At 44.3% G+C, this 23,899-nt stretch overlaps 1 protein-coding gene across 1 annotated transcript; it reads right to left on the bottom strand.

Annotated features, from left to right (window-relative positions):
- Nucleotides 1-651: 651 nt before the first annotated feature.
- Nucleotides 652-20,216, bottom strand: MCM10 (minichromosome maintenance 10 replication initiation factor). The gene is made up of 20 exons (XM_049813921.1): nucleotides 20,190-20,216; nucleotides 19,007-19,059; nucleotides 17,886-18,203; nucleotides 16,988-17,092; nucleotides 16,241-16,380; nucleotides 15,546-15,712; nucleotides 14,588-14,753; nucleotides 13,650-13,817; nucleotides 12,275-12,391; nucleotides 10,639-10,838; nucleotides 9,752-9,852; nucleotides 7,314-7,454; nucleotides 7,123-7,213; nucleotides 5,947-6,175; nucleotides 4,242-4,383; nucleotides 3,424-3,542; nucleotides 2,430-2,543; nucleotides 1,483-1,628; nucleotides 1,223-1,265; nucleotides 652-855 (listed from the first exon to the last, which is right to left on the bottom strand). The coding sequence occupies exons 2-20, from the start codon at nucleotides 19,011-19,013 to the stop codon at nucleotides 772-774; spliced, it is 2,598 nt and encodes an 865-aa protein (XP_049669878.1). The 5' UTR covers nucleotides 19,014-19,059; nucleotides 20,190-20,216; the 3' UTR covers nucleotides 652-771.
- Between the last annotated feature and the right edge of the window lie 3,683 nt (nucleotides 20,217-23,899).

Genomic DNA, 23,899 nt, shown 5'->3' with positions numbered 1-23,899 from the left:
TTTTCAAAGTGGGAGCTGCAGGTTTGTAGCCATAAAGGTGCTGTAGTGTGGATGGTGCTGAGAACCCAGTACAGGCGGCGTGATAGGGAAAGAGCGTTCCAAAGAGCTCCCGACAGTCTGCAGTGTAAACACTGCTGGCTGCAATGCCAAAGCTACTGGAGGGTTTTTTAACACATAAGCCAAGGAGACAACTCAGGTACTGTTTGACATCTGTTCTTAAGGGTTCGAAGTGAGTAATTTTGGAGCCAATGAAGACTGCTCTGTGGCTACCACCCTCTCACATCCCTTTTTGGCCAACAGCTGAAAAACCTTGACAGATTGGCATTTACACACCACAGTATTAACTCCACAAGTGCTTATGGAATCTACATTCCTCCCAGTTCATGATGATTTGTCACTTAAAATTCTGGTGAGGTCACTCTACACCAGCCATTCAACATAAATTGTGGGATACCTAGGGATTTCTTGGAAGAAATTCCACTCTAGATGTCTCTTTTCGAGGTTAAATCTTGTAAACAAGTTGTTAGCAAGAAAGAACAGGCATAAACTTGTATTTCACATGCAGCCTTATTCAGTCAATTTTAAAATGATCAAAGCTGAATATCCATGCAGTGGCCTGGTGGAGACTTTGTGGATGCCCTTCTCATCAGGAATTGATTCCCCTGCTCATTCATCCCTAAAACCAGAATCCTCTTGGCATTCCAGTAATGAAATGTGTGGTTTAGAAACAGAAATCCACCCTTACGCTGTGAAAAAAAAATCAACTTCAGGTCACTTAAGACTATTGAGAAATTTTGGTTGTTCTTCCCCTCGTGGTAGAAGTGTTTCTCCACCAATCTTCGGACCTTTTTTCTCCTAGAAACATGAACCACGGAGAAAAGAAGTTAAATGTGTGCTAAGATGTCTCCCAAACATTTCTTTGACAGAAGTTGTGGTCAGGCTAGATTATCTGATTAAATATTGACAGTCTAGGAACCTTGACATTCTGAATTTTTACAACTTTGGTCAAAAGCAAACTCCCCATGGTTAAATAAAAAAAAAGCTTCAAGAACAGAAAGCAACAAGTCCACTAAAACACAGCCTGCAGGTACCTGTATGTACCTGACAAAATACAGAACTGCTTGGTTTTGCTGGGAGCTTGTAAGGGCACTGAAGCAAAGCATAGTACCAAGAGAAGCAGCCAGAGAGCTGAGGTGCTCAGAAACTGCTGTCTCACTCTTACCTTTAACATCCCATCTCGCTCCCACTTGAAGAGGCCACAGGTACTGAAAGATGAAGATGGCAGGTGAGGACCACTGTGGTGTGTGTTTGCTGCACAATATGAGGGGGTCCAAAACCAGCCCCACACCTTTCCCACACTGCTTAGTTAGCACAAGGGCTAACGTTCCTGTTTTAGGACATGGTTACGCGACTCCCGACATGTTTCTTGTGAATGGACAGTACAAAAGCCCCAGTCACTATTTCATGAGGCTCATTTCTTACCTGCAGGGCTTTTTTGGGAGTCTGTCAAGGGAAATAGCTCGGTTTCCGCAAGGACATTTGAAAAATCGCTTGATGGCATCGTGCCACTGGTAGTCGTGGTTATCCTGCACACATGTCTCCAGAGGCTTGAAAAAAGTGTAATTACACTGTCAGGGAGAAGAGAGAGAGCTGTGAGTGCTTCACCAGCAGGTGAGACCTGTTCTGTGGGCTAGCAACAGCTGAACACTCAGAGGAAAGCATCTCTATCTTCTCCCATCTTGAGGAGCCCACCAGTCTGATATCATCGCCCCAGGCTTTGTCACTGCTCCTTCTAATGCCATCCTCCTCTCTTTGCCACCATCCTGCGGCCCTGCTCTGAGCGCCTCACGGGGCACACAGTGTCCCTCTGTGCAGTCCCAAAACAGATAGGAAAGGAAAGGCAGTGGGAGGGCAAGTCCAGCAGGAGCTGAAACTCTGGGAATGGGACGTAACTCCTCCCTTCCTCTTGGCACATTTGGGATAGTAATAAAGCTCCACTCCTCTTCCTGACAGTAAAGTCCCTGGAAATGCAGATAGAGGAATCCCACCCAGTGTTATGTTTTCAAGGCACTTCTCTTATTTTGTCATGTAATATGGGGAACTGAGGGTCCTGGTACAAAGCACTTCAGGGAAGAAACTGCTAAATATTTTCAGGACACCAACACCCAAGGAACACACTGGCATAAACATCTAGTTGAGGTGGTCAGCACAGCACTAAAGCCTGCCTTGCCAGTGTCTTCATGTGGCAGTCACTCAGTGCATGGGCTGCTCTCGGCAACAAGCATAAGGAATGAAACTGTCTCTATTTGATCCCTGTGCTGAACTATGGCCAAGAGAGTGACAGATGGGAGTGTGCAGGATGGTCCAGCATCATTTTGTACAATCCATGTTCCACTCCACTGCCGTTAGCCTGGCTCGCCTTCACTCACCGTTTTACATGTCACAACTCGACATTTCACTTCTTTAATGCTTCTCATCTTCTCTTCCATTTCTTCCTTTTTCACCAGTGGCTGAAAGTATTGCTCCTGCAGTTCAGCCTCAGCCTGTGGGGGCACACAAAAAGGGTCGTGGGGAGACAAAGATGGGAGAAGCCACTGCATAAAAGGCCTTAGGGCAAATTACTACCAGGCCTGCTTGAAGTAGACTGGAGTCTAGGACCCAGAGAAACACTAAATATCTCTTGCTTCAAAAATTCCATACAGAGCATAGGCTGTGCTTCACCAACATTGAAATGAACCACCTCTGAGATGTATGAGTGGGAGGGTTTAACAACAGTATGTACTACTCAAATAAGCAGCACAAACCTATGAGCACAGTGCATGGAGAGGACAGGTAGGCAGATATAATGAATGGAATTGGTTCTTAGCCAAAATATTACTCCTCAGAAGACCTTAAAGCAACTAGGACTTCATACCAAGACAACGTGTCGAAGACAAGAGCGCTGTGCCACTGGAGGTGCTGTATCCCTGGGAACTTGCTCAGCAAAGACCCTGATGAGAAAAACCCAACCTCTTAGCTCTTCAGGGCAACTGCTGGCATTTCACAGGCTCCACAACTTACATGAGTCCCAGATGAAGATGGCAGCTGTCTTTATGTGGCCAAGATGTCAAGAAAAGAGGGACAAAATAGGCAGGTGGCTAATTTGGTTTTAAAGCAGGATTTCTTTGATCATCCACTACCCAGGAAACCTCACTGATTCTTCCAAACACGGCAAAAAAAACCATGGCAACTTGACCGTACCATGGCTATGGCAATAATGCTGACTTGCAGGCACTGTGTACTCAGACACCCCTGGCCCTACTCATCAGGACGATTTAGTTCTATGACATGTTTGGGTGCCTGCTTCTTGCTACAAATCATTATGAGAAGTCCAGAAAGCTCCCTAGTTTTGAGCCCTCAGTCAAGGCTGGATTGAGACCATACCTCTTTCAGAACATCTGTGTGCTTGGACCTGGCATTCAGGATTTTCTGGAACTCTTCTGACTCCAGATAGGCCAGCTGCTCACGCCGTTTCTTTTGGGCAGGCTCCAGTTCATCCATATCTAGGGGGACAAAAAGGCTCAGTCCTACAGAGACCAAGTTCAAAACAAAGTCGTGATCCGTAAGCATGATCACTGTAGGAGATCTTGAAAGTCTGAGGTCTCTCAGGCATATGTTCAGGTCAGACAGCAGCCTTTCCTAGTTCAGGAGAATATGAAGTCAAATTCAAATATGGCTTCAGAAAAAAATAAAAGCTTTTTTTTAAAAAACATTGCATCTTCTCCCAAAGCACCGTACTAGGAATTTTCACACTACTCCCAGGGGAGCAAGCAGTGTTGCCTCCCTGACTGATGGAAAAGTTTTAAAGGGAATTGAGCAATTCATCCAAGATCACACAGTAAATCACTAGCAGCCAAACTCAAGTTCCCACAGGAAACTCAGATACCTTCCCAGGTAGGACTATTACTTGGCTTCCCTTGGTTAAGTCAGCCTTGCATTGCAGGTGCTCAAGTGCTGGAAGAAAGGGAACAGAGATGAGGACAGGGAGCTTTCACAGATTACATCTCACACTCTCTCCACAGGGTTAGAGATTGTTTAGCCTTTGCAACAAACCCTTTAAGTTCTAAACAGACCTAACTTGGCCTCTTTTTGGCACAGCAATGAAGTCCTTAATGCAGCAACTAGTGCTCTGTTCAGCAGGACATAAGCATATTTTTTCTATTCTAGAAGCTCACATTACATACCATTCTCTGCTTCTGTACCTTGTGGCTGAGCAACATTTTTCTCAACTCTTTCAACAATTTCTAGGACATCATCAACATCAGCTCTTTTCCTCTTGACACTGTTTGGGTCACTTTTAGCAAGAATCTGGCCTTTTGCTCGTAGTCGGTGTATCGCAGCCAGCTAGAAAACAGAAAAGAGCAGTGAATGTGTTGGTGACCAGTCTGGTCCCCATATTCCTACTTCCAGAAGTAGCAGAGGAAGTCTGTCAAACTGAGGAGACAAGATCCACTGGCCTGAGCATGGAGCTGGCCGAAGAAAAGCCCAACAAAATTCCCAGGTCTGCTGTACATCTAATTCACCACATCACCCAACCTCTCGTGACTTCCGAAACCATAAAATCACTCCTCCAGGTGTGTTACCAGGCTTGATATCTCTGCAGCTGTGTGTTAACTGCTTCACAAATCAGTAAGTTTTCCAGAGGAATCAAATCACTTGAGATTTCCACATAAATTGGTAATAATTGGGAACTAATAGAAAATTGCATACAACTATTCCTTTCCATATTCCCAGAATATCAAGACTCCTTCTTCCTTGCTGGAAGAGAAAAGTTTCTGTGACAAATATGTGAACAGATTTGTGCCAAGCAAAGATGCAGTCTGTTCTGGCTAGAAACCAAAATTATTCAAACTCATGGCACAACATACCTAGACTAGTTTAGTTCACTGTTGCTTACCTGGCAAATGGAAAACACCCAAATACACTGCACTGGCAATCCCAAAGAACAAACACACAAAGTTTAGCACTCCCGGGATTTCCAGCAAAAATCCCCTGCCCCTTCCCAGCACTTAAGGATTTTCATGCTTGTAAAACAATCAATAGTGACAGGCCTTGCTCTCCTTTCTTCTGCAAGTATCACTTCAGCACCTCCCGTCCTGGCCCAGGACCTATCCACAATATGATGCTTTAAGATGTCCCAAACCCCCAAAACACCAGAGCAAAAGAGCAGCCACTGGTGGACAAAGAAGCTCTGTCAACCTGCATGAAGCACAGGGTACAAGGACATCCACAGAGCTACTCCAAACTGCTCTCCAAAGGTAATTTGCCCAAGGGGTGACAGACTATGTCAGGTCATCAAGAACGGAGTCAGTTCTACTCAGGGAAGCTGCCAGCATGCATAAAGAAGTATTTCTTCAGCAAAAAGCTTAGCATCAGGTTCATGACTTAAAAGAGATGCCCTATCTCCCCATCTCCTTTTCCCCAGTCCAATCCCAAGAGGCTGCTCTGTCCCCCGACCATGCCCAATTAGCATTTGCTGAAATTGCCAGTTGTGTCTGTGGCTTCAGTGATGCTTGCCTTCGGAGAAGATCCAAGAGTGAGCTTATGAGCATCACACACGAGACAGATCGTAACAACTCACTTCTGACCAATTCAGGTAGATTTTGAACAAGCAAGAGACATCAGCTCCACTGGCCAAATGCCACACACACAGGTCCCTCTTTAGCAGCTGTTCCACTGCTCTGGAGGTTGACTACAGGCAAGATGGCAGCATGGACCTCGATACTAACAGCAGTCAGGAACTGCAGGTTTTTTGTGTACTGTAATATAGACCAATCTGACTCCACAAATCAGAAACTTTATTAACATCAGAACTGAGCTGGCCTATATCTCATTGAAGACTCCTTTACTACCACAAACCAAACTTCCCTTAACTTCCACTTCTTAAAAGACTCAAAAAGCTGTTACCTTTTTGGCTTCTGCCAAGCTGTCTAGCTTTGGTGTTGGAGGTGGAGACCCGTCAAAGAAGAGGATATCTTCTCCTTCTGAGAAGCCTGTGCCCAGCCTGGGCCTTTGAGGAGTTGATATTTTTGCAGCTTTGGGAAACTCTGCCCCAGGTACTGGAGACTGGAGAGAGGACTGTCTGGAGGAGGATGGCAAAGCAGGGCCACCAGCTTTACTTGTGTTCTGGAGAAACCTAGTAAGACAAGATTAACCCATTGAAATAGGGACACAAGTCAAAGAGACAGAAAGGTTTAAGAAACAGATAGGAATGGAAGGGTTGCAGACTGATTTTTCACTAATTGGCCTTTTATTACTAGAAAATCATGCAGCAATTCAGGCATTCAGGAGAGGAAAACAAGACTGGTAAGGAATTCACTGGGGTGGCTGAAATTAAGCCACTTGAAGAAGTCACCAGGAGTGAATGACCAATTGCTTTCCAAAACAAAAAAACAGATAGAAGCATCAAATGAACCTGGGAGGTGAGAACTGAAAGCACAAAAATGGCCTTCTTTGCAGAACAGGTAGTTAAGCAGTGGGACCCCTTGTCACAGGAGTCACATAAATGCTTAGGTTTGCATAGGTCATGGTTAAGAAGTTGGACAGGTTCATGGGAAAAAAACCCCAACCCTTCAGAGATATTGTGACAGATACCACCCCTACCTTCGAAAGTCACTGAAATACTTAACGTTGGAGGCTAGAAGTGTATCTGGGGGAAATACCATCATGATTGTGCCTAGTCTTATTATTGTCCTTCAGGTTCTGTTTTGGCTTCTGTTGAGCCTTTTGAGGCTACTTGGCTACATCAATCTCAGTCTCACCTAGGGTGGCTTTTCTGTGTTTCTTCTTAGGTTTGTTAACAAGTTATGCACAAAACACTTGGCAAATCTTAAAGTTCAGAAGATCCTTGCAAGCCAGCAATGAACACAACCAGGACTCCCAATACCAGTTTCCTACTCTAATTAGTCTCTCCCCATCATGCCTTCCAGTTGCTGGGCACTGTGCTGTAGCATTTAGCTCTCCACCAAATACTGGGGTATTTCTATTTAAATGAAGTTTTTATCAAAACAGCAAAACACTTCCCACAGTTATACTTAGGGTCACAGTAATGGAACCCTTCCTGTGAAAGTCAGTATGTATTACCGCCTTTGAATCTCTTCAGATCGCTTTTTTCTGGCCTCCAGCAATTTCTGTTTCTGTTGCTTGAGGAGCGCTGAAGCAGAGATAGACTGGAAATTGGCTCCTTGCTTTTTTCCCGCATCTGGGAAAAAACCAAACCAAAACAAAATAAAAAGCCGCTAATGTTTGCTCAGAAAGAAGTCGAATGTTTTCAGGAGCGGGTTTTGGTTTTCCTTCAGGCAAAAGAACAATACCTGCTTTGGTCCAGTGTTTACAGAGATTTCGTGCTCCAAAAGTTGGCTGTGCCAGCAGTTCCTTGAATTCCTCAGAACATTGCATGGGTCTCTTTGCTGCACCTGGAGCAGAAGAGGCAGAAATACAATAGATTTGGAGCCAGGAAGGGAAGCAGCCTGGCTTTAGAGATGTAGAGTAGTCTAGGTTGGAAGAAACTTCTGCAGGCCACCTGAGTGAGCACTACCCCAAAGCAAGGTCAACTTCTACATTATATTTGGTTGCCCATGGCCTTGTCCTCACAGAACACATCACAAAGGGGTAGATATTTCTACCCCTTCAGCAATTTCATCAGTCAGTCAGTTCCCCATCAGCCTTGGCTGTCTGTGGTGCTCCCACTGCTCCCATTTTTATAATGCTTGAAAGCTGCGGTGGTGCATTTCTTCCCCCTCTCTCAGCTGATCTATGAACTCAGGAAGTCTCGTTAGGCCTTAGTAAAAGCGTAATGAGTTGGGTGGTTAAGCATCCCTTGACTGTACCAGGAACTCTCACACAGCTAAGACAGGGAGTCATGCTGACCATCTCAAGGACTCCTGCTGCCTGGCAAAAACAAAAACCAAAAAGTAGAAATAACTAGTTCTCTAATAATAACCTTGAGACATCCCAGTCCTCCCCTGACAACCTTGGAGCACCCCATATCTGAATCTTAAGTCATTCCCTGACAGCCGTGGAACCTTCCTTATCTGAATTGTAACTCACATGAAATGGTACCAGCGCAGCTGGAATTCCAGTAATCTGGTGATGACTAAAGCCAATCATCTCCCAAACCTATAAACAGCAGTACTAAGTGAGATCCTCTGAGCTCTCCTGGACCACAGCAGGCTGTGACCAGCATCTCCCTCTGAGTGGGACACCTCTCGGAGCTTGCAGACTTTTCTGTTTGCAAAGATCAGAGGTCTGTCGCTGATACTCTCCACTCATTGAGACTTGACCCTTCGCCCATTGAGAAAGATGCCAAAGCATTTGACATGAATATTTTCACTGAACTTGAGGAGAATTTTTAACAGTATACCTCTGTTACTCCCTTATGTATATCTCTTAGTGTCTTTGTGCATGTGTGTACTAACCTGAATATTCCATAGCAAGTATATTACAAATATTGGTTTTCAAATCTATACTTAAATTAGTGTCATGAACTTTATTCGACTATAAATGAATCTCAGGCTGCTATTATAATCCCTTTAGATATAAACCGTTGACCAAGTCTGGGACTAGGAATTGATCCAGCTGCACCTAGACTCTTGACAGTTTAGAAAGCAAGGGGGTTTTCTCTGAACCTCGTGACTCAATGGGAGGGTGTCCCAAACCCTTTTTACATTCCCGATCTCTATACAAATCACAAGAAATCAATTCTAACTCAATTTTTCTTTGTATATTTATCTTTTTTAACCTACTGCATTTTTGGACTCTATATACCTAATTTTAGTCTGATTCTAACTTAATTTTCCCATATACGTTTCATCCATGTACTAAGTAATAGAGTGAACCTTGCCATCAAATTCTGTGAAGTCGCGCTTTTATATAAATTCCTATTAAATAATTTTTCTTTTGCTAATACCATTGGAAATGATTCTTTAAGTGGTCCAAACCACTCCATTTTGTGACAAAAGCCCTGAAGCCACCACATCTTATCCCGGGAGAATTAAGAGCAGCTAAAAGCTAGAGACAGGACACACACTGTGTTGTCTGAAATGAAGGCAGCTGAGGGAACAGAAAGATGTGAAGAAGACATCTAAGCGGCATCTAGAGCACGTAGTTTGAATGATCTGTCATCTGCTCTCCACTGAGCATAAAGAGGGTGTAATATTAAGAGCTTTACAGAAACAAAATGGAGGCAGAGAAGATCAGTGACATCCCAAAGGCTATGGAAGGATCATGCTTTGAAGATCACAAAACAAAAGCACTAGAAACAGGCTGGGTACTCGGGAGGTCCCCTGCATTGCAGACCTGACTCTGATTTATACTTTGTATTCCTTGGAAGTTTTCAAGACTGACAGAAGTCATTTATTTTAATCAAATAAAATAAATTCTCTGGTTCAAAGTTCTTAAAACTTCCAATTCCTATTAATCTGGCAAAGATCTTCTGTCACTGTCCAAAGACAGAACAGGATACTTAATTTAGGGGCACTGATGAGAAAAAGATGCATGGAGCTACACAGTTGCTTAGTTACATTTGCCTTGCAGCTGCTATCTCAAGAAGGAAGAGGAGTTTTGATCAATTGAGAAAGCAGCCTGCAAACAGCTATCTCTGTAGCAAACCAATTGCCAGATTCATTCAATGAGTAGCAGGGTCTTGGGACACATCTAGACATCAAGCTGGAAGTATCTGGAGGGTGAAGAGACTACATGGCTAGTTAGGTACCAATTTTCTGCCTGGTTTCCTGGACAATTGCGTCAACTCCTCTCACAACCAGATGGGAGAGAGTGGTTTGAATCTTCCTTTTCGGTGCTGCAGCTGCTGCACTAGAAAGAGGAAACAAAACAAGAACATCAGTTTTCCCATGCTTAGAGCAAGGACAGGAGCTCAAACACTAGCCCAGAGCTTCAACAAAACTCCAGCCACCCTAGAGGGTGCCTCTCTCCTGTCATCTGTCAGTCTTTGGGAAGGATGTGATCTAAATCCAAATTCTAGCACAATGTTTAAGATCTCCCATTTCTCCCTGGGTTGGGATATGTATTTCCTATGCATTGAGAGAAAACTAAACGTAAGTAATGGCTAAGCTTTGCTTACAGTTCGCTCCAGGGATGGAGAGGAGGCTGGATTGCTTCATTACTGTGGCATCACACCAGTTATCAGAGGGCAGTGGTAAGGGAATGAAAGCCATGTGTAAGCACAGGGCTTGATCCAGCTGTGACTCCAGTCTTTCCACAGCTGTCTTCAGGAGGATTTGATTGAAGGACCTGGCCCCTTCCTGCTAGTTATGAGATGCATACTGATCTAGTGATCTTGGTCACTTAATAATATGCAAGGTGTACTACTGTCTTCACAATGCAGTATTAATTTAGAGGTAAAACACCCCTTACCACATCTTAGTGCGGTTAAAATTTTCCTATCAGATAGCAGCTCTGTTACCCCATGGTGCCAGGAGGATTACACCAAATGTGGGGCACTTATTCCTATTTGGTGAATGTAGTAAAGTCAAAGGGATTTCTTAACTAAATAGGCCCCCTTAGAGATAGCTTCAGCCTCACTGGTATATGGGAGGGAAATTCTTTTCAAATGCAATGGAAATAAGTGGTTTATCTTACACTGAGGCTGCATATGCTGCTGAAGAGACACCTCCATAGTAAAACCCATCCTGACACAGCCTCTCCTTCAAACTGGGATTTTTCCGACCAACTTTTTTGGGAATGCGACCACCAGAGAAGGTGGACTGCAGATCTGCTCGCTTCGAGCTGAGCTTCTTGTACTGGGATTGTATGTGATACTGACAATATTCACAGTCGTTCTGAAAAGAAATGAGAGAAGCCTGTTGCAGAACACTAGCAATTACAATTTACTTCATTCCTCTCACCCACATGTATCCTAAACTGAAGTAACATCTCCATTGTAGTACTCCAGCATTTGACCAACTCAGCAAACATATGCCCATACTCCAGCAATGAAAAGCAGAACTAAACCTGCCTATACTAATCACTGGAAAAAAATATGTGCATTGAGGAATCTTAAGGCTAATCCTTGGCTCAAGTCAACTGATGTCCCAGGTCCTCTTCCCCAGATTGTATGTCATTTTCTTACTAGTATGAACACGAAGGAAAACTAACACAGAGAAGGGTATTTCATGGACTCATTTCAAATTAATTAGTCAGTTTTCAGTGTCGGAGGGAATTTAGAACTGAAGATAGTGAGTCTGCCAGTCAGAGACAGCAGTGCCATAAACGCACTCACTCAGGGTGTTCTTTAACTTTTTACCAAAAAAATACCTCCATTCTTGTTGATATTCATCTGCCCCAGCTTTGTATAACTACAATTACCCCACAATGAAACATTTTTTGCCACTAATTAAACAGACAGTCGATCCCTTCATGAGGTTCTTCTGCCAGACAGCCTCCATCTTGTTTGAAACAAACTCCAGTTTGTTTCAGGTGGCACTGGAACATCTCACATAGAGCCCTGTGGCACAGGCACCTCCTGGAGTAGGTCTGCAATCACAGCCTTGTTTTGCTACAGGTATCTTCTTTATCTGTCTTCCTCCTACTCCACACAGCTGAGTGGGAGCGAGTTCCACAGGAACTGAGTTCCTCCCAGTTCTTCATTCCTTCATTTTCTCTCCTCCTTCTAAGTGCTACCCTACTAACTATAACCCTTCCAACTTAGGGTTCCTTTCAGGTATCTTAACATCACCATAGCCATGAAGTGACATAGTCCTCAAGTCCTTTAAACTAGTACAAGTCAGTACTGTCTCTACAAGAAGATCCTAACACCTTTTTCCTCTCATTTCCAGTGCACCACATTCAGGTATAAATATTCTGGCAGTCTGAGGGCACGCTGGACCAGGGAACTCAGTGGGTTAAAGCCATGTTTGAAAAACAAAACCATTTCCAATAAAAACCTCCTATTGTTTTACTTTGGATGAGTTCTCTAGTGCAGTGCATGGAAGCTTGCACAGGCAAAAAGGAGAATGAAAGGGCATGGAGATGGTGGCAGTCATGGGTCAGACCATCTCTTTTCACTGCAGCACCAGCTTTGCATTTAGGGAACTACCAGTACTGCTGCTACAGTGCCATCACAAATGCAACAACTGTGTGTTTCATTTATCAGTTTCTCCACCCACTTCAGTTAGTTACAAGTCAAGATCCAGAAACAAGTCAAAGAGTCAGAGCATCAGTACAAAATCAGCAGCCAGATTTTTACCAACAGCTTAGGGATGTCTGAGATACAGACCAGGTTCACAATCTGTGCACAAGGATCACCGTTCTTCTTCCTGGCTTTGCAGGTGCCCATGTCCAGAGCTTCACCCATGAGGAGGATCTTCTGGGGATGGTCAACAGACAAACACACCTAGAAAGAAATCAGAACATGCCTTGAGCAGGACTGGATGGACTTCTCTCTAGATGTCACTGGTTTGGCTCTGGTCCAGTTTAGTACCTCTAATATTAACAATGCAGTTTTAAAATGCAGGCCTGGTTTAAGCAAGCCACATATCCTGTTCAGATTGAGTACAACCACTTGGCTCTGACACCATCATGGCAACCACATTCAGCAATGGATGTGAAGAGGAGATGTACTAGAGCTCTGTCCCTCTCCATATGTCTAGGTCGAATCAAAACTGACTCCTGTGCAAGAAGAGTGTCTACTTCACACAACCAAAGACACTAGGAAATGTGTCTGTAGGTAAGAAGCACTTTGAGAAGTCAGTTTTAATGTACTTCTAAATGTGTACATTTTAGCTAAGAGCCATTCTTAACAGTTAAATACAGCCCTTACATTAAATCTGGTATGCCTTTCTACTCACCAACAGGACTTTCTACTGCTTATTCACGTTAATTTAAGCAATTATATATCTTAATAGACCATTAATGAGATTCTTAATTTTTCCATTTGGAGAATTTAAAATGCAAAACACTACATCACCAGCTACTAGATTGAAATTCCCCTTGACAGAAGTCAGTAAAAATGGTTTCCATTCCAGTGCAATTAAAAAGATATTAAAAAAAATTAATTCATTAGCAAAATGAAGCCACCTTAAAAGTTTTGATACATACAGAAAAGTAATTAATCATGCCCTGCATTTACAAGTAATTGACTAAACAAGGGAACTACTATGTATCAACTCACTATACATAATACATCGTTTGTTTAATAAATCAAATACTGCTTCTTCTCAGTCATGATTTTGGAACCAGGAAACATTTTGCAATCGCATCTCATGCTTAAATTAGAAGAGAGAAATGAGCTTCCCCACCTTTTTCAGGTCTGAGACACCTCTAGACTGAAATGCACTGAAGTAGCTGAATAAACTGAAATGAAAATACACTCCCTACGTCTGTGGAAGAGCTGACTGCTACTGAGAGCAGATTAAACACTTGAATAAACTCTGATTTTAGATGCTTAATAGGACTTCTTGAAGTTCAGTCGTACAGAAGGCTAGGAACAAATACACACCACACAAATACCTGAATGCAATTCCAACTGTTCAGGCAGACTGCTGTAATTTCAGCCTTAACATGTGTTATAAAGCTAAATCTCAAGCAGATATGAAAAAGTTCAGCTATGGGTTTTTATCTACAGGTGATGGGCAGGTGAAAAATCCTCTCACCTCATCTGAACCTTCTTTAGGTTTCATAGGATTAGCATTGAGCAGCCCAATGACGGTGCCTTGGTCTGTTTTCCAGTGTTCTTTGTGGACATCACCGAACAAGAAGAGTGAGACACACTGATTGAGATCCCGTAGATCATTCAGCCGCCAAATACTGAAGGTTCTGCCCTGGAACAGACATTCACTTCCTTTTCAGCTCTCTGTACAGGAACACTGACTGCATCCCCTCTTGCTGTTGCTTTTAAAGAGTTAATCTGATTTCCCCCCCACCTTGGGTTTCCTGATTTAGAAAAGCGCAATTTGTAAGCTCAGTAGAGGCTAGATACAATATCTCCAGCCATGCCACACAGCCAATTCTGGGATTCTTAAGGGCCAAAATAGCACAATAATACTGCTACCACCAATCTTTCTGATATTAAAGCTGGACAGCGCTCTTGCTTGCTGAATAAAAAGGTTTTTACCCCACTGAACAAACAAAACCAAGGCATATCCAGATCTCTGTTTCATCAGTTACTTACTTTCTATAGGACATGTACATCATTTAGGACAGAATGGCCTCTAGGGAAATGATAGAAGCAGGATGCATTGGCACATTTAAAACAAGAGGGCTGTCTAGAAAGACTGAGAGTCACAGTCCTTTTTTTCGCACTGGCATTTAACATGTAACAGTGGATGAACAGATTTAGGACAGATTGATGATATGGTTACATTAGCCAATGCCATTGTCTGGGACAGTTGCACCAGATAAGCTAAGGACTTACCCTGAGGACTAAAAGCAGCACTACTGCATGAAACCAGATGAGTCAAGATCTTTAACATAGTAGCTTTTCTGTAACTACCTGGAGTTGGCTGATTAAGTTGAAGACCTAATTAGTTTCTCAGGAAAGACAACCAGCATTTCACTTGAACTGAGCAAGGGATACAATGAAGTTACTTACATTATTTGCACTCTGAGGAGTGACCTTCTTCACTATGACTCCAAATGTCACCCAGTCTATTTCCTCCAGATTTTCTGCAGCAAGTTTGCTCTTCAGTTGGGACAGTCGGATGAGCTTCCGGTTAGCCATTTTCCTGTCCATTTCAGCCGAAGACACCCGGGGTTTTCTAGATCGAGCAAAAGCATGTAAAAGAGAACATTGGCATAAATGGACAATCGGAACCATCCAGCATCCTCCTGGGGAGACTACGTCTTGCTGCACAATACCTCTGTGCCTTGTTTTACCCTGAGTTCACTTGAAACAAAACCCCTCAGGACACGGTAAGAATATCAGAAAGCTACTGATCATGCTGGGTTTTTGTCCAAATAGCTGCACTGCAACTTAGCCCTGAGCCTGCATTAACTCTGCTCATTTCAGGAAGGACTGAGTATCACAAGTGTCTGAGCAAGGTTTGGAAATCCAGCATGGTTTCTGGTGAGGAAAGACACCGTGAGTATTCAGAGACCTCTTGTGGCCACATCGAGTATGGGGATCGCGAGTGTCTCCCGAGGCTTCTCAGTGTGGAGCAAAATCTGCTCAACTGGAGCACAATCGGGCTTTGCACATGGCCACTGCTTCCCTCCTTCACCACTGAGAACATCCCAGGGAAGGCAGTGCTAACAAAATGAGAGCTTTTTTTGCTAGAAAAGAGCAAAAATGAAAATAAAAGTGTAATAAGCCAAAAGTCAATGTTACCTATTTACCAATCAAACAGCCAATGCTGTGGCTTTGTGTTACATCCCTTAATGACAATTGACTATCTGACATGGTTAAATGATGTATACGTAGCAAATCAGAAATCCAGTCCCCTGCTCACTACCTGTGTAACCAGCATCACAGGACACTGGACAGCTTGTGCTTTCTCTCTCATTACTGGAGGGTCATGATCTCAGACAGAGTTCAGTGCTGGGCTGCTGACCTTAATCTCAGTCCCGAGAAGGTTTCCACAGACACTGGCTGAGTTGTTGCACTGGAGCATGTAGGCATGTGAGGAGTCTTCTCTCTGGTCACCTTACTGGGTGTGTTCCCTGTGGCAGACTTGAGAGGCTGGAATGCCAGACTGAGGACTTGCTGAGGAGGAGGAGTCTTGTTCTCTTTAGCAGGAAAAAAAGGCAAGAAAAAAAAATCTTGATAATGAAAGAAAACTTTCAAATAAAAACAACACTAACTTGCACCTGACCAGAAACAGGAGTCTATATAATGCACTTGAGAACAAGGTGTAAAACTGTCCTATCTGTCCAGACTGGTCTCCCAGTCAGCTAGGAACGAACCGACAGCTCCAGATCAGTCACATGTAACTCAGGCAATGAGTTCTGCCTGCTGAGGAGCTTTCCAGAGCAGCTCTCATTTTCTAGGCAAGCTAAATTGTAGGATACACAGATGCAAGCTAGACTGCTATCAGTGTCCAAATTAATCATAGCAGTACAGAGAATAGCACCCATTGCAAAGAATACAGTAATTAACTCTGTAATAAGCTCCATTCTGCTGTGACCAGACTGCTACTGGTGCACTGACTAGTGTAAAACTATCCTGGATATGTCTACACTGCTGCTGTGAACTAGATAGGCACTCGACAAAAGCTCAGTGTGTTTCAGTGAAAGGCAGACTGGGAACAGTACCTGCTGAGGATGCTTTTGATTTCTGGATTCCTCGTTTGGCTGGTGGTAAAGGATTGCCCAGCTGGGCTGAGAAACATGGTGACTCTTGCAGCTTCTGAACTTTCCTTTCCTTTAAGGGTGGACAGGGAGATTTACCTGGCCAAGAAAACAAAAAAATATTTAAGAGATCTCAGGATCTGGGCTCAGACACTAAGAACTGCTCCAAAATAAGTAATTCCCTGAATAACAAGCCCAAGTCAGGGTCCTACATGGAAACCCTTCAGCTAAGTTGCCAGCATCTGAAATGCAACAGCTGGAAAAGCCCCAATGACTCTTCCCCATGACAACCTAAAACTCTGGATGTCACTGAAATCACAGAGCTGTGGAAAGTAGGAGCATCCCCTTGCTTTTCAATTTTCCAATGTAATTTTGTTACTACACCCAACATGCTACAGCAACAAACACAGCTGTGTTTTCTGGGTGTACAAACATCTGCCAGTAAGAAGGAACACTTCCAGCAGAAGACTCTGGAGCACTTCAGTCATGAAAGCTGCCCCATGTAGAATCAACCCATGATGTAGGTACCAAAACTGTAGCTCATTGATTTCGTCTGTAGCTGCAGGAAACAACCTGTATAGGAACACACCAGACCACCATTCCTCCTTGCTACTCAGTGCCCAATTTAGGATTATCTGGAGTCTTGCCTATAAATTGCACGTTGGTAGGCCAACAAATCATAAACCCATTTAATTAGTCTCATTACCAGGGGTTTTCTTCTCAGGGCCTGAACTGGATTGCTGCCCAATAGCAGTCTTTTGCAACTGCTCCTGTAATGTCTTCATTTGTTCTTGCAATTTTCTCAGCTCAGCTAGGAAAGAGAGGAGAAGAAAAAGGATAATAATGAAGACAGCAGGAAGCCATTGCAAACAGGGATTTATGAGATCCCTGGAAGTCTGGCAGTTTTACTACATCATAACAACTTAGAAAATAAAGACTAGAGCCACAATACAGATTTACTTGAGTCTACATAGCTCACTGTGAAGGGACACTTTTTCATACAGCCTGGAGCTGACTTCTCTCATATAAATATTTTACTTGACCATGGTATGTTCCTTGCCATGTTGCATGTATCTTTCCTACTGAACATAAGACAATTTAAATGGTTGATGTTTGCACTCCTTAACATAAAGAAATGCTTCTGATATAATCAAATATCTGGTCTGGACACAGGAAAGCTCAGTGGCCAGCTCTGCTTCCACACTGACCAGTATGGAAGAACCTCTTGCCAGCAAGTCCTGAGGGGGAAGGGAATGCTGTGCTGGTGAAAGATAGCAGGATGACAGCCCTGAAGACTGAAGCAACATTGCTCTTCATCAGAGAAGGCACAGCTACATAGGCAACCTTCTCTGTCCTGCTCAGCAGAGCTAGTTAAGTGTCCCTGGCTGACTTCAGTCCTCTGACTTTCTTTGGGGAAAATAGGTTTGGCGAGTTCAGCCACTGAGCACTGAAAACTGGACTTAGAAACTTTCACAAGGACTTTCTATATTCCCCCTCCAGGCACCATCCTAAAGTGAGAAGCAGCAGACCCTACCTTCTGCCCATTAGCTCTCTAGAGACAAGATATATATCACAAATCAGATAAAAGATGCTGTTACAGAAACCTTGCAGTTCTTGGTTGGTCTTCCCTTTTGCCTGACTGGGAGCTGAAATGGGGACAATTTCTTCTGCATCCTCCTCTTCCAGCAGATCATCCACATCTCCAAACAGCGTAGCCAGGTTCTCCTTCTGCTCATCAATCAAGCTGTCCTCAGCATCAACCTCCTCAGTGTAGGATGCATCGTCTTCTGCATCGAAGAGCTCATCGTATTCATCTGGTTCTCCCCTCTCATCTTCTGAGGCATCTTCCTTCCCAGGAGAATTCTTCTCAGTTGTCTCACTTTCTTCCAGGAGGGAGGCCAACAGATCCAAGTCATCATCAGCTAAGGCAAAAATTAAACTCAGCATTATTTCCGTCCAGTTAGAGGAAAGCTGCCATGGAATAAAACATCCAAGATACTCTAATCACAATCTAATGACAACTGAAACTAAATTGGAGAAGCTAGTGGCATTTTTAAAAAAACTACTTCAGCTTCAGCTAAAGGAAGATAGAGCAGCCTCCTGCAGTGTGGACAGCAATGTGGCTGCAGACATTCTCAGCTTGCAATCCAGGCTGGCTGGTAGGCAGAAATCTTGCAGACTACTTAGAGCTGCCTTTTCCTCCTATGCAGCTGCTTGCACAATAGCTGCTGTTACAAAGAAAAGCCTTGGGACCTGCAAAGGTGTAGCCAGGAGCTCTACAGACACCTATGTGGCTTTTGCCAATGGAAGGTGAAGAGGAAGATGCAAGGCAGGCAAGAAAGCATATTCTCAGATATGGTTTGCTCAAAGATGAGAATACAGAGCAAAGAAATATGGACCAAAGGACAAATAATGGAAAAAAGAAAATACAGAGAGAGGAACAGGCGACAAAGCAGAACTGAAGTTCAGAACAAAACAAGAAATCTGTTTAGCCTTTGCTGCTGAAGAAAACACAAAGTCTGGGAAAGGACAGAGCAGCATCACAGAAAGGTGACAACAATGAAGGCAAGGGCAACCTCAAAGACCTCCTCAAGTGAAGTCAGTGCAACATAATTTCCTTTGCTAAAAAGGTTATCAAGCTTTCCGAACACTTGAACTTATTAACTAACATATTAGTTAGAAGACAACTTTCCTACTGAAAGTCAAGGAGTACTTTCCCGCTTACCATCCATGATTCCACCAGGATTTCTTCAAGAGCCCCTCAAGGAAAAAAATTCTCTGTTATGGGAAGAACAACATTGACAGTGTTAAAATGGCTATATCTTAACTAGAAATACATGTGGTGTTCAGGCTTATTATTTGATGATTTGCAAACCACCAGCTTGTTTTTGTTTGCAGCTGCAGATGAGGACTCCACTAAATTTAAAATCACCACATTCATTGGTGGGGATATGCTGAACTCACCGCAGCATAAGGGCATTACTTTTAGAAAAAAGCCCTAAGAGACACAGATTTTAAGAAATGCCTACCATGTTCTCCTAGTAATAACCGTTTCCATCTCATCAGTCCTGCACTATAATTATAATTAGCATTTAACTCAAGCAAATCTTCCAAAAAGGATTCAGTCTTCATTTGAAAATGGAAGAAGGTAGCAGGGTTTCACTCTCTTCTCAAAACAACAGTTTTCATTCTTAAAAGCATACGTTCCACATTTCTCACAGCTCCTCCACAGAAACACATCCATGAAAAATAATCAGCACAGGCGGACATAAATGGTCAAGGGAAGACTGGATAACAAGAAGAGAAATCCACTGGGGATGGATTACTCACAAACCCCAACTCTAACTCTGCGCTTACGGGTTTTCCTGCTGCAGGGACTTTTGTTTGACCCGTAAACTCCACTTCCAACAGTTCTCTCTTTTCTCTTGCTCCGGAATATTAATTTTCAGCGAAGAACGAAACAAAACTCAAGAGCATACAGGAGCAGGCGTGGCTAGTGACCACCACGCTGCCCCGGGGTCCTGCCGGGGCTCACCCGGGCGGCCGCGGCGGGTCACCCCGCCATCTCCCCCTGCCTCTCTCCTAACGGCCAGCCCCGAGCTCCCGAGGCCCGGCAGAGCTCGGCCGTGCCGTGCCCGCCGCCTCCCCCTCTCCCCACGGACCACAGCAGCCGCAGGACCGCCATCCCCGCTCCCAGTGGATCCCCCCCTCCAGGGGAATCCTCCTTCCCCTCACGGCTCCCCTCCCCGCTCGCCCGCCTTCCCCCACCCAGGGGAACCCCGACCTCCCTCAGGGCTTCCCCGTGGATCTCCGATCCCTCACCCCAGCCTCTACCCCCTCGGGGATCGCTTTCTGGGCTCCCGCACCCCCGCTCCCCCCCAGCCCTTCCCTCACACAGCCCCACTCACCATCAGCCGCGCGCTCGCCGGCACCCGCCAAAACTTCAACCCGGCCCCGCCTCCTCCCCTCCGGCGCATGCGCAGCTCCGCATCGTTAGTCCTGGCAGCAGGCAGCGCCGTCCGGCGCCATTTTGGTTGTGGGCGAGCGGCTGTGGGGGTGAGAGGGGGGTGCGGGTGCTCGATGGGATTTGGGCCAAGGTGGGGAGGGGAGAGGCGATGGCGGTGTAGGGGAGAGTTGCAGCGCTGAGCGAGGTCGTGGGTATGAGGATGACGGCGTCATGGCGTCGTTACGCACCTCGGAGCTGTGTGAGGTGTCGTGGCTTGCCCTCAGGGGAAGCCCTATGGTGTCAGGCTTGGGTCCCCACAGCTCTGGGTTGGCCCTGGGTGAGCTCCCCTTAGTTGTGCATACCTGCCTGTGTCTGGTCAGAGTGGCCTCCAGGAGTGGGTACGGCAGGCAGCATAGTCATCGGAACAACCTAAATAATCTCAACAGGTGTGTTAAGCCAGCAAATTCAAACCCAGGTATTGTCGTGTGCAGTTGACAGGATTTTGTAGTCCAGTTCAGTATTTGGTACAAGCAATTATGATTCTGTGAAAAAGAGTATTTCTGAATATGTGCAAACTCAATTGCTCTAGTCCCTTTCTCCTTGCATCAATTATATGCAGAAATCGCCCCCAAACTGCCCTCGAAACAGAAGGATTTGAGCTCAGATCCCAATGCTCTTGCACTAAATCCATGCTGCAAGATGATACACAAAGGAAGAGAGGATGTCTCTGGTATTTAAAGGCCAGCAGTACCAGTATTGGGTGAGGCAAGAAGAACTGAGGACAAATTCTCTGGTAGCTGGACGAATCAAGAAGTTCCAGCAGCTGGCAGGAGAAAACTCAAGAGAAATGCTCCGCTGAGCAGTTGAAATGCTCTGCTGAATAGTTGTAAACCAAGCTGTCCAGTGCATGTCATGTTAGACTCTTGTTTTCAGAGACAAGCCTAGCCCAGACATGCTAGGCTAACTCATTCTGGATGCATCGGCCTGCGTGGTGTTCATGTGAAGGTGTTTCTGGGGAGACAGAGCAATGAATAACACCAGGAGCTGGGGAGGAATGTGTGGGTGCTGAGGGCCCAAGGAGGCTCCTCTGTATTGCTGCTTATCCACAATGGAAGCAGGGAAACACTTTGTGCCCCTTCTTGGCATGGGTGCAAATCCATGGGGAGGCATCAGGACACCGTATTTTTCATATTTTTCCTCCCTCTGGCTGCTAATTGCCAGTGTGATCCAGGCTAATCACGGAGCATCACTAAGTCCCCCTCCTCGCCATCTAACTGGACTAATGTTGGCTTGCTTGCTCCTGTGACCTGAAGTCTGCAAATCCAGAGATAACCTTCCTGCTCACAAATCTGACGCCCACCCCACGGGACTGTTCTGGCCCCTTCCCAGTCTGGATTTTAAATCTGAAGTGGAATGAAATGCTTCTGGCTCCTATTCCACATCAAATCAGGGTACCAATTGTGGAACAAACTACTACAGCAGGAATGACCTTTGTTAAAGATGGTGATATGGGGACAGGTAGTATTTAATGGACATGTAGCATCTAGTCACTTTAAAACACATTTTATCTTATCTTTCATCTAAGGGAAAAAAAGGGGATGTACTCTTAAACCTGTGCTAATGAGCATCTGCTGGCCGTTGTGATAGCACACTGTGATAGCACAGTCCTCTGGACTGCAGTTAATGGTGACAACAACAGACAAGTAATCCTCCCTGTTGTATGAACAGGTTTCAGTGTGTTGTGGTTTTATTCTTTGCAGTTCCTTGTCCCTCCTGATTTGCACTATTATACCTCGTATCTTGTCTTTCTATGAAGACCTACTTCAGCTAATCCCTGTCTTCCTGTTAGTATTCCTGTGCTAAGATCCCTTCTCTTTCTGACGCCTCTTAAAATGATTAATTTTGACATGACGGATGCACAAGTAATTCCTCCTTTGGCCTTTCACATTGATTTTCTGTGTTTTCATTAAGGTTAATGCTCCTCAGATGAAATCAGCTCTATTATCATTCTATTAGTTTGATTTTGGCCTAGTAGTGTTTCCATCAGATTTAGATCATTGCAGAATCCATAACTATCACAAAGCTCCCGTAATAAAATTGGATTCAGGGAAAAAAGCCCATAAATCCTACTGTCACAAGGAACCAATTAAAAGCCAATAAGAGATTGCATCTGCTGGGAGTACTTGTAATTGATGAAGAAGGTTGCAACCAAACTGATGAATACCTCTGCACAACAGATTTCAGTTAGCCCTTGTGTTACCTCAAATTATGGATGAAGCTGTGTGAGAGAACATGAGCTGCAGCTAACAGAAAACAAGAATCCAGAGTCTATAAGAGATAATTAGAACAACAGTGACAACCAGCAAATTAAAAGCAACTCCTCACTTTAATTACAGGGGCAAAAAAGCGATTGTTTCTCCTGGTATCAGTAGGCGAGGTCTCACTGATAGCATGACATGAAACATACACCGAAGGAAGATTTTCTTTGGCCCAAGAAACATCAGGTATTTTTCTTGTGTACATTTTAAGAATATTCATCTGCTGAGAGTGAAACATAAATCTTATGCTATTGAGGCCTTTGTTTGGAATTAATCAGCTCTAGAATAGTTTCTATTTCAGGTTTGAAGCAGAATATTGAGTAAAATACTCAGTCACCAAGCTTTTTATTTCTAAATCCACTATTGATCTGTTCAGTGTGTTTTCTCCTCAGTGATTTGGATCTTCATCCACAGGACAATTTGAAGAAGCACTTATTTATGGAAGTAGGTTGACAGGAGAATTTGTCACGTGCAAGTACAAAATATCTGCTATAACTCTGCCCATTCAGTTGTGGTATCCAAGTTCCCTAAGGCTTTCTCCTGCAGAATTGTTCCATTCTCCTTAGCTCAACATCACAAGATGACATAAGTTATATATATAAATTTCACTGCACAAGCATCTCTCTCACAGGTTGTACCATCCTTTTAATGTTCAGAACTTCAGAGCACAGAAGCATGTTGATCAGCAACGTGTGACCTGATCTTTACCTTCATTTGGAGCAAAAGCATTCCTGCCCCCATACCTTAAAAGCTGTGCTGCTCTCCATCAGCCGTTGCTGATGGACAGCACGAGTGCTTGGACTCTGTATTACAGCTTGACTTCTTTTCCTTGAGAATGGTCTGCATGACCTTGTCTGAAGATGGAGGTCCAGTGGGGTTTTCCATGTACCCTATTATGCTAGAATAGCCATCCCCAAACCAGAACCCCTCTTCCAGGTGCATGAGTATGTCCTTTCTCCTCACCAGTCAAAGCACTGAGCTGCGATCTTCTCATAGACCCCATGAGCGCAGTGGAGAGAGGACTAACAATGACAAAAATGGATGATGCTTTTGCTAATCTCTCTTAAAATTGGAATCCCGTGTTTCTGGAAGTGAAAGACCTCCATGAAATAAGTTGGCAATAAAGGCCATGGACCAGTTGCTGTTGTCAGAGAGCATAGTTTCTCATTTCTTATGGAGAGATAACACAGCTCTTAAGCCATGTCAGGGAGGGTGAGCACATGGCTCCTTCACATATGCAACACTCCAGTGAGGGTGTCGGATTGAACACTGAGTCCTACCTCCCTGGTGGAGTGCTTGTGGGGAAAGGACTGTCCTTTTGTAGCTCAGCAGTGACAATTGCTTTCTCCATTTC

The sequence above is a fragment of the Accipiter gentilis genome, chromosome 11, assembly GCF_929443795.1.
Source record: "Accipiter gentilis chromosome 11, bAccGen1.1, whole genome shotgun sequence".
Taxonomy (NCBI): domain Eukaryota; kingdom Metazoa; phylum Chordata; class Aves; order Accipitriformes; family Accipitridae; genus Astur; species Astur gentilis.
The sequence above is the reverse complement of the archived record's forward strand: the minus strand, read 5'-3'. Positions and strand labels throughout refer to the sequence as shown.

Coding starts and splice junctions, on each gene's coding strand:
- MCM10 (XM_049813921.1), bottom strand. Junction 10,839..12,274: donor GTGCACAGATTGTGAACCTG/GTCTGTATCTCA, acceptor ATTTCTTTTCAG/AACGACTGTGAATATTGTCA. Junction 1,266..1,482: donor CTCCCAAAAAAGCCCTGCAG/GTAAGAAATGAG, acceptor TTCATCTTTCAG/TACCTGTGGCCTCTTCAAGT.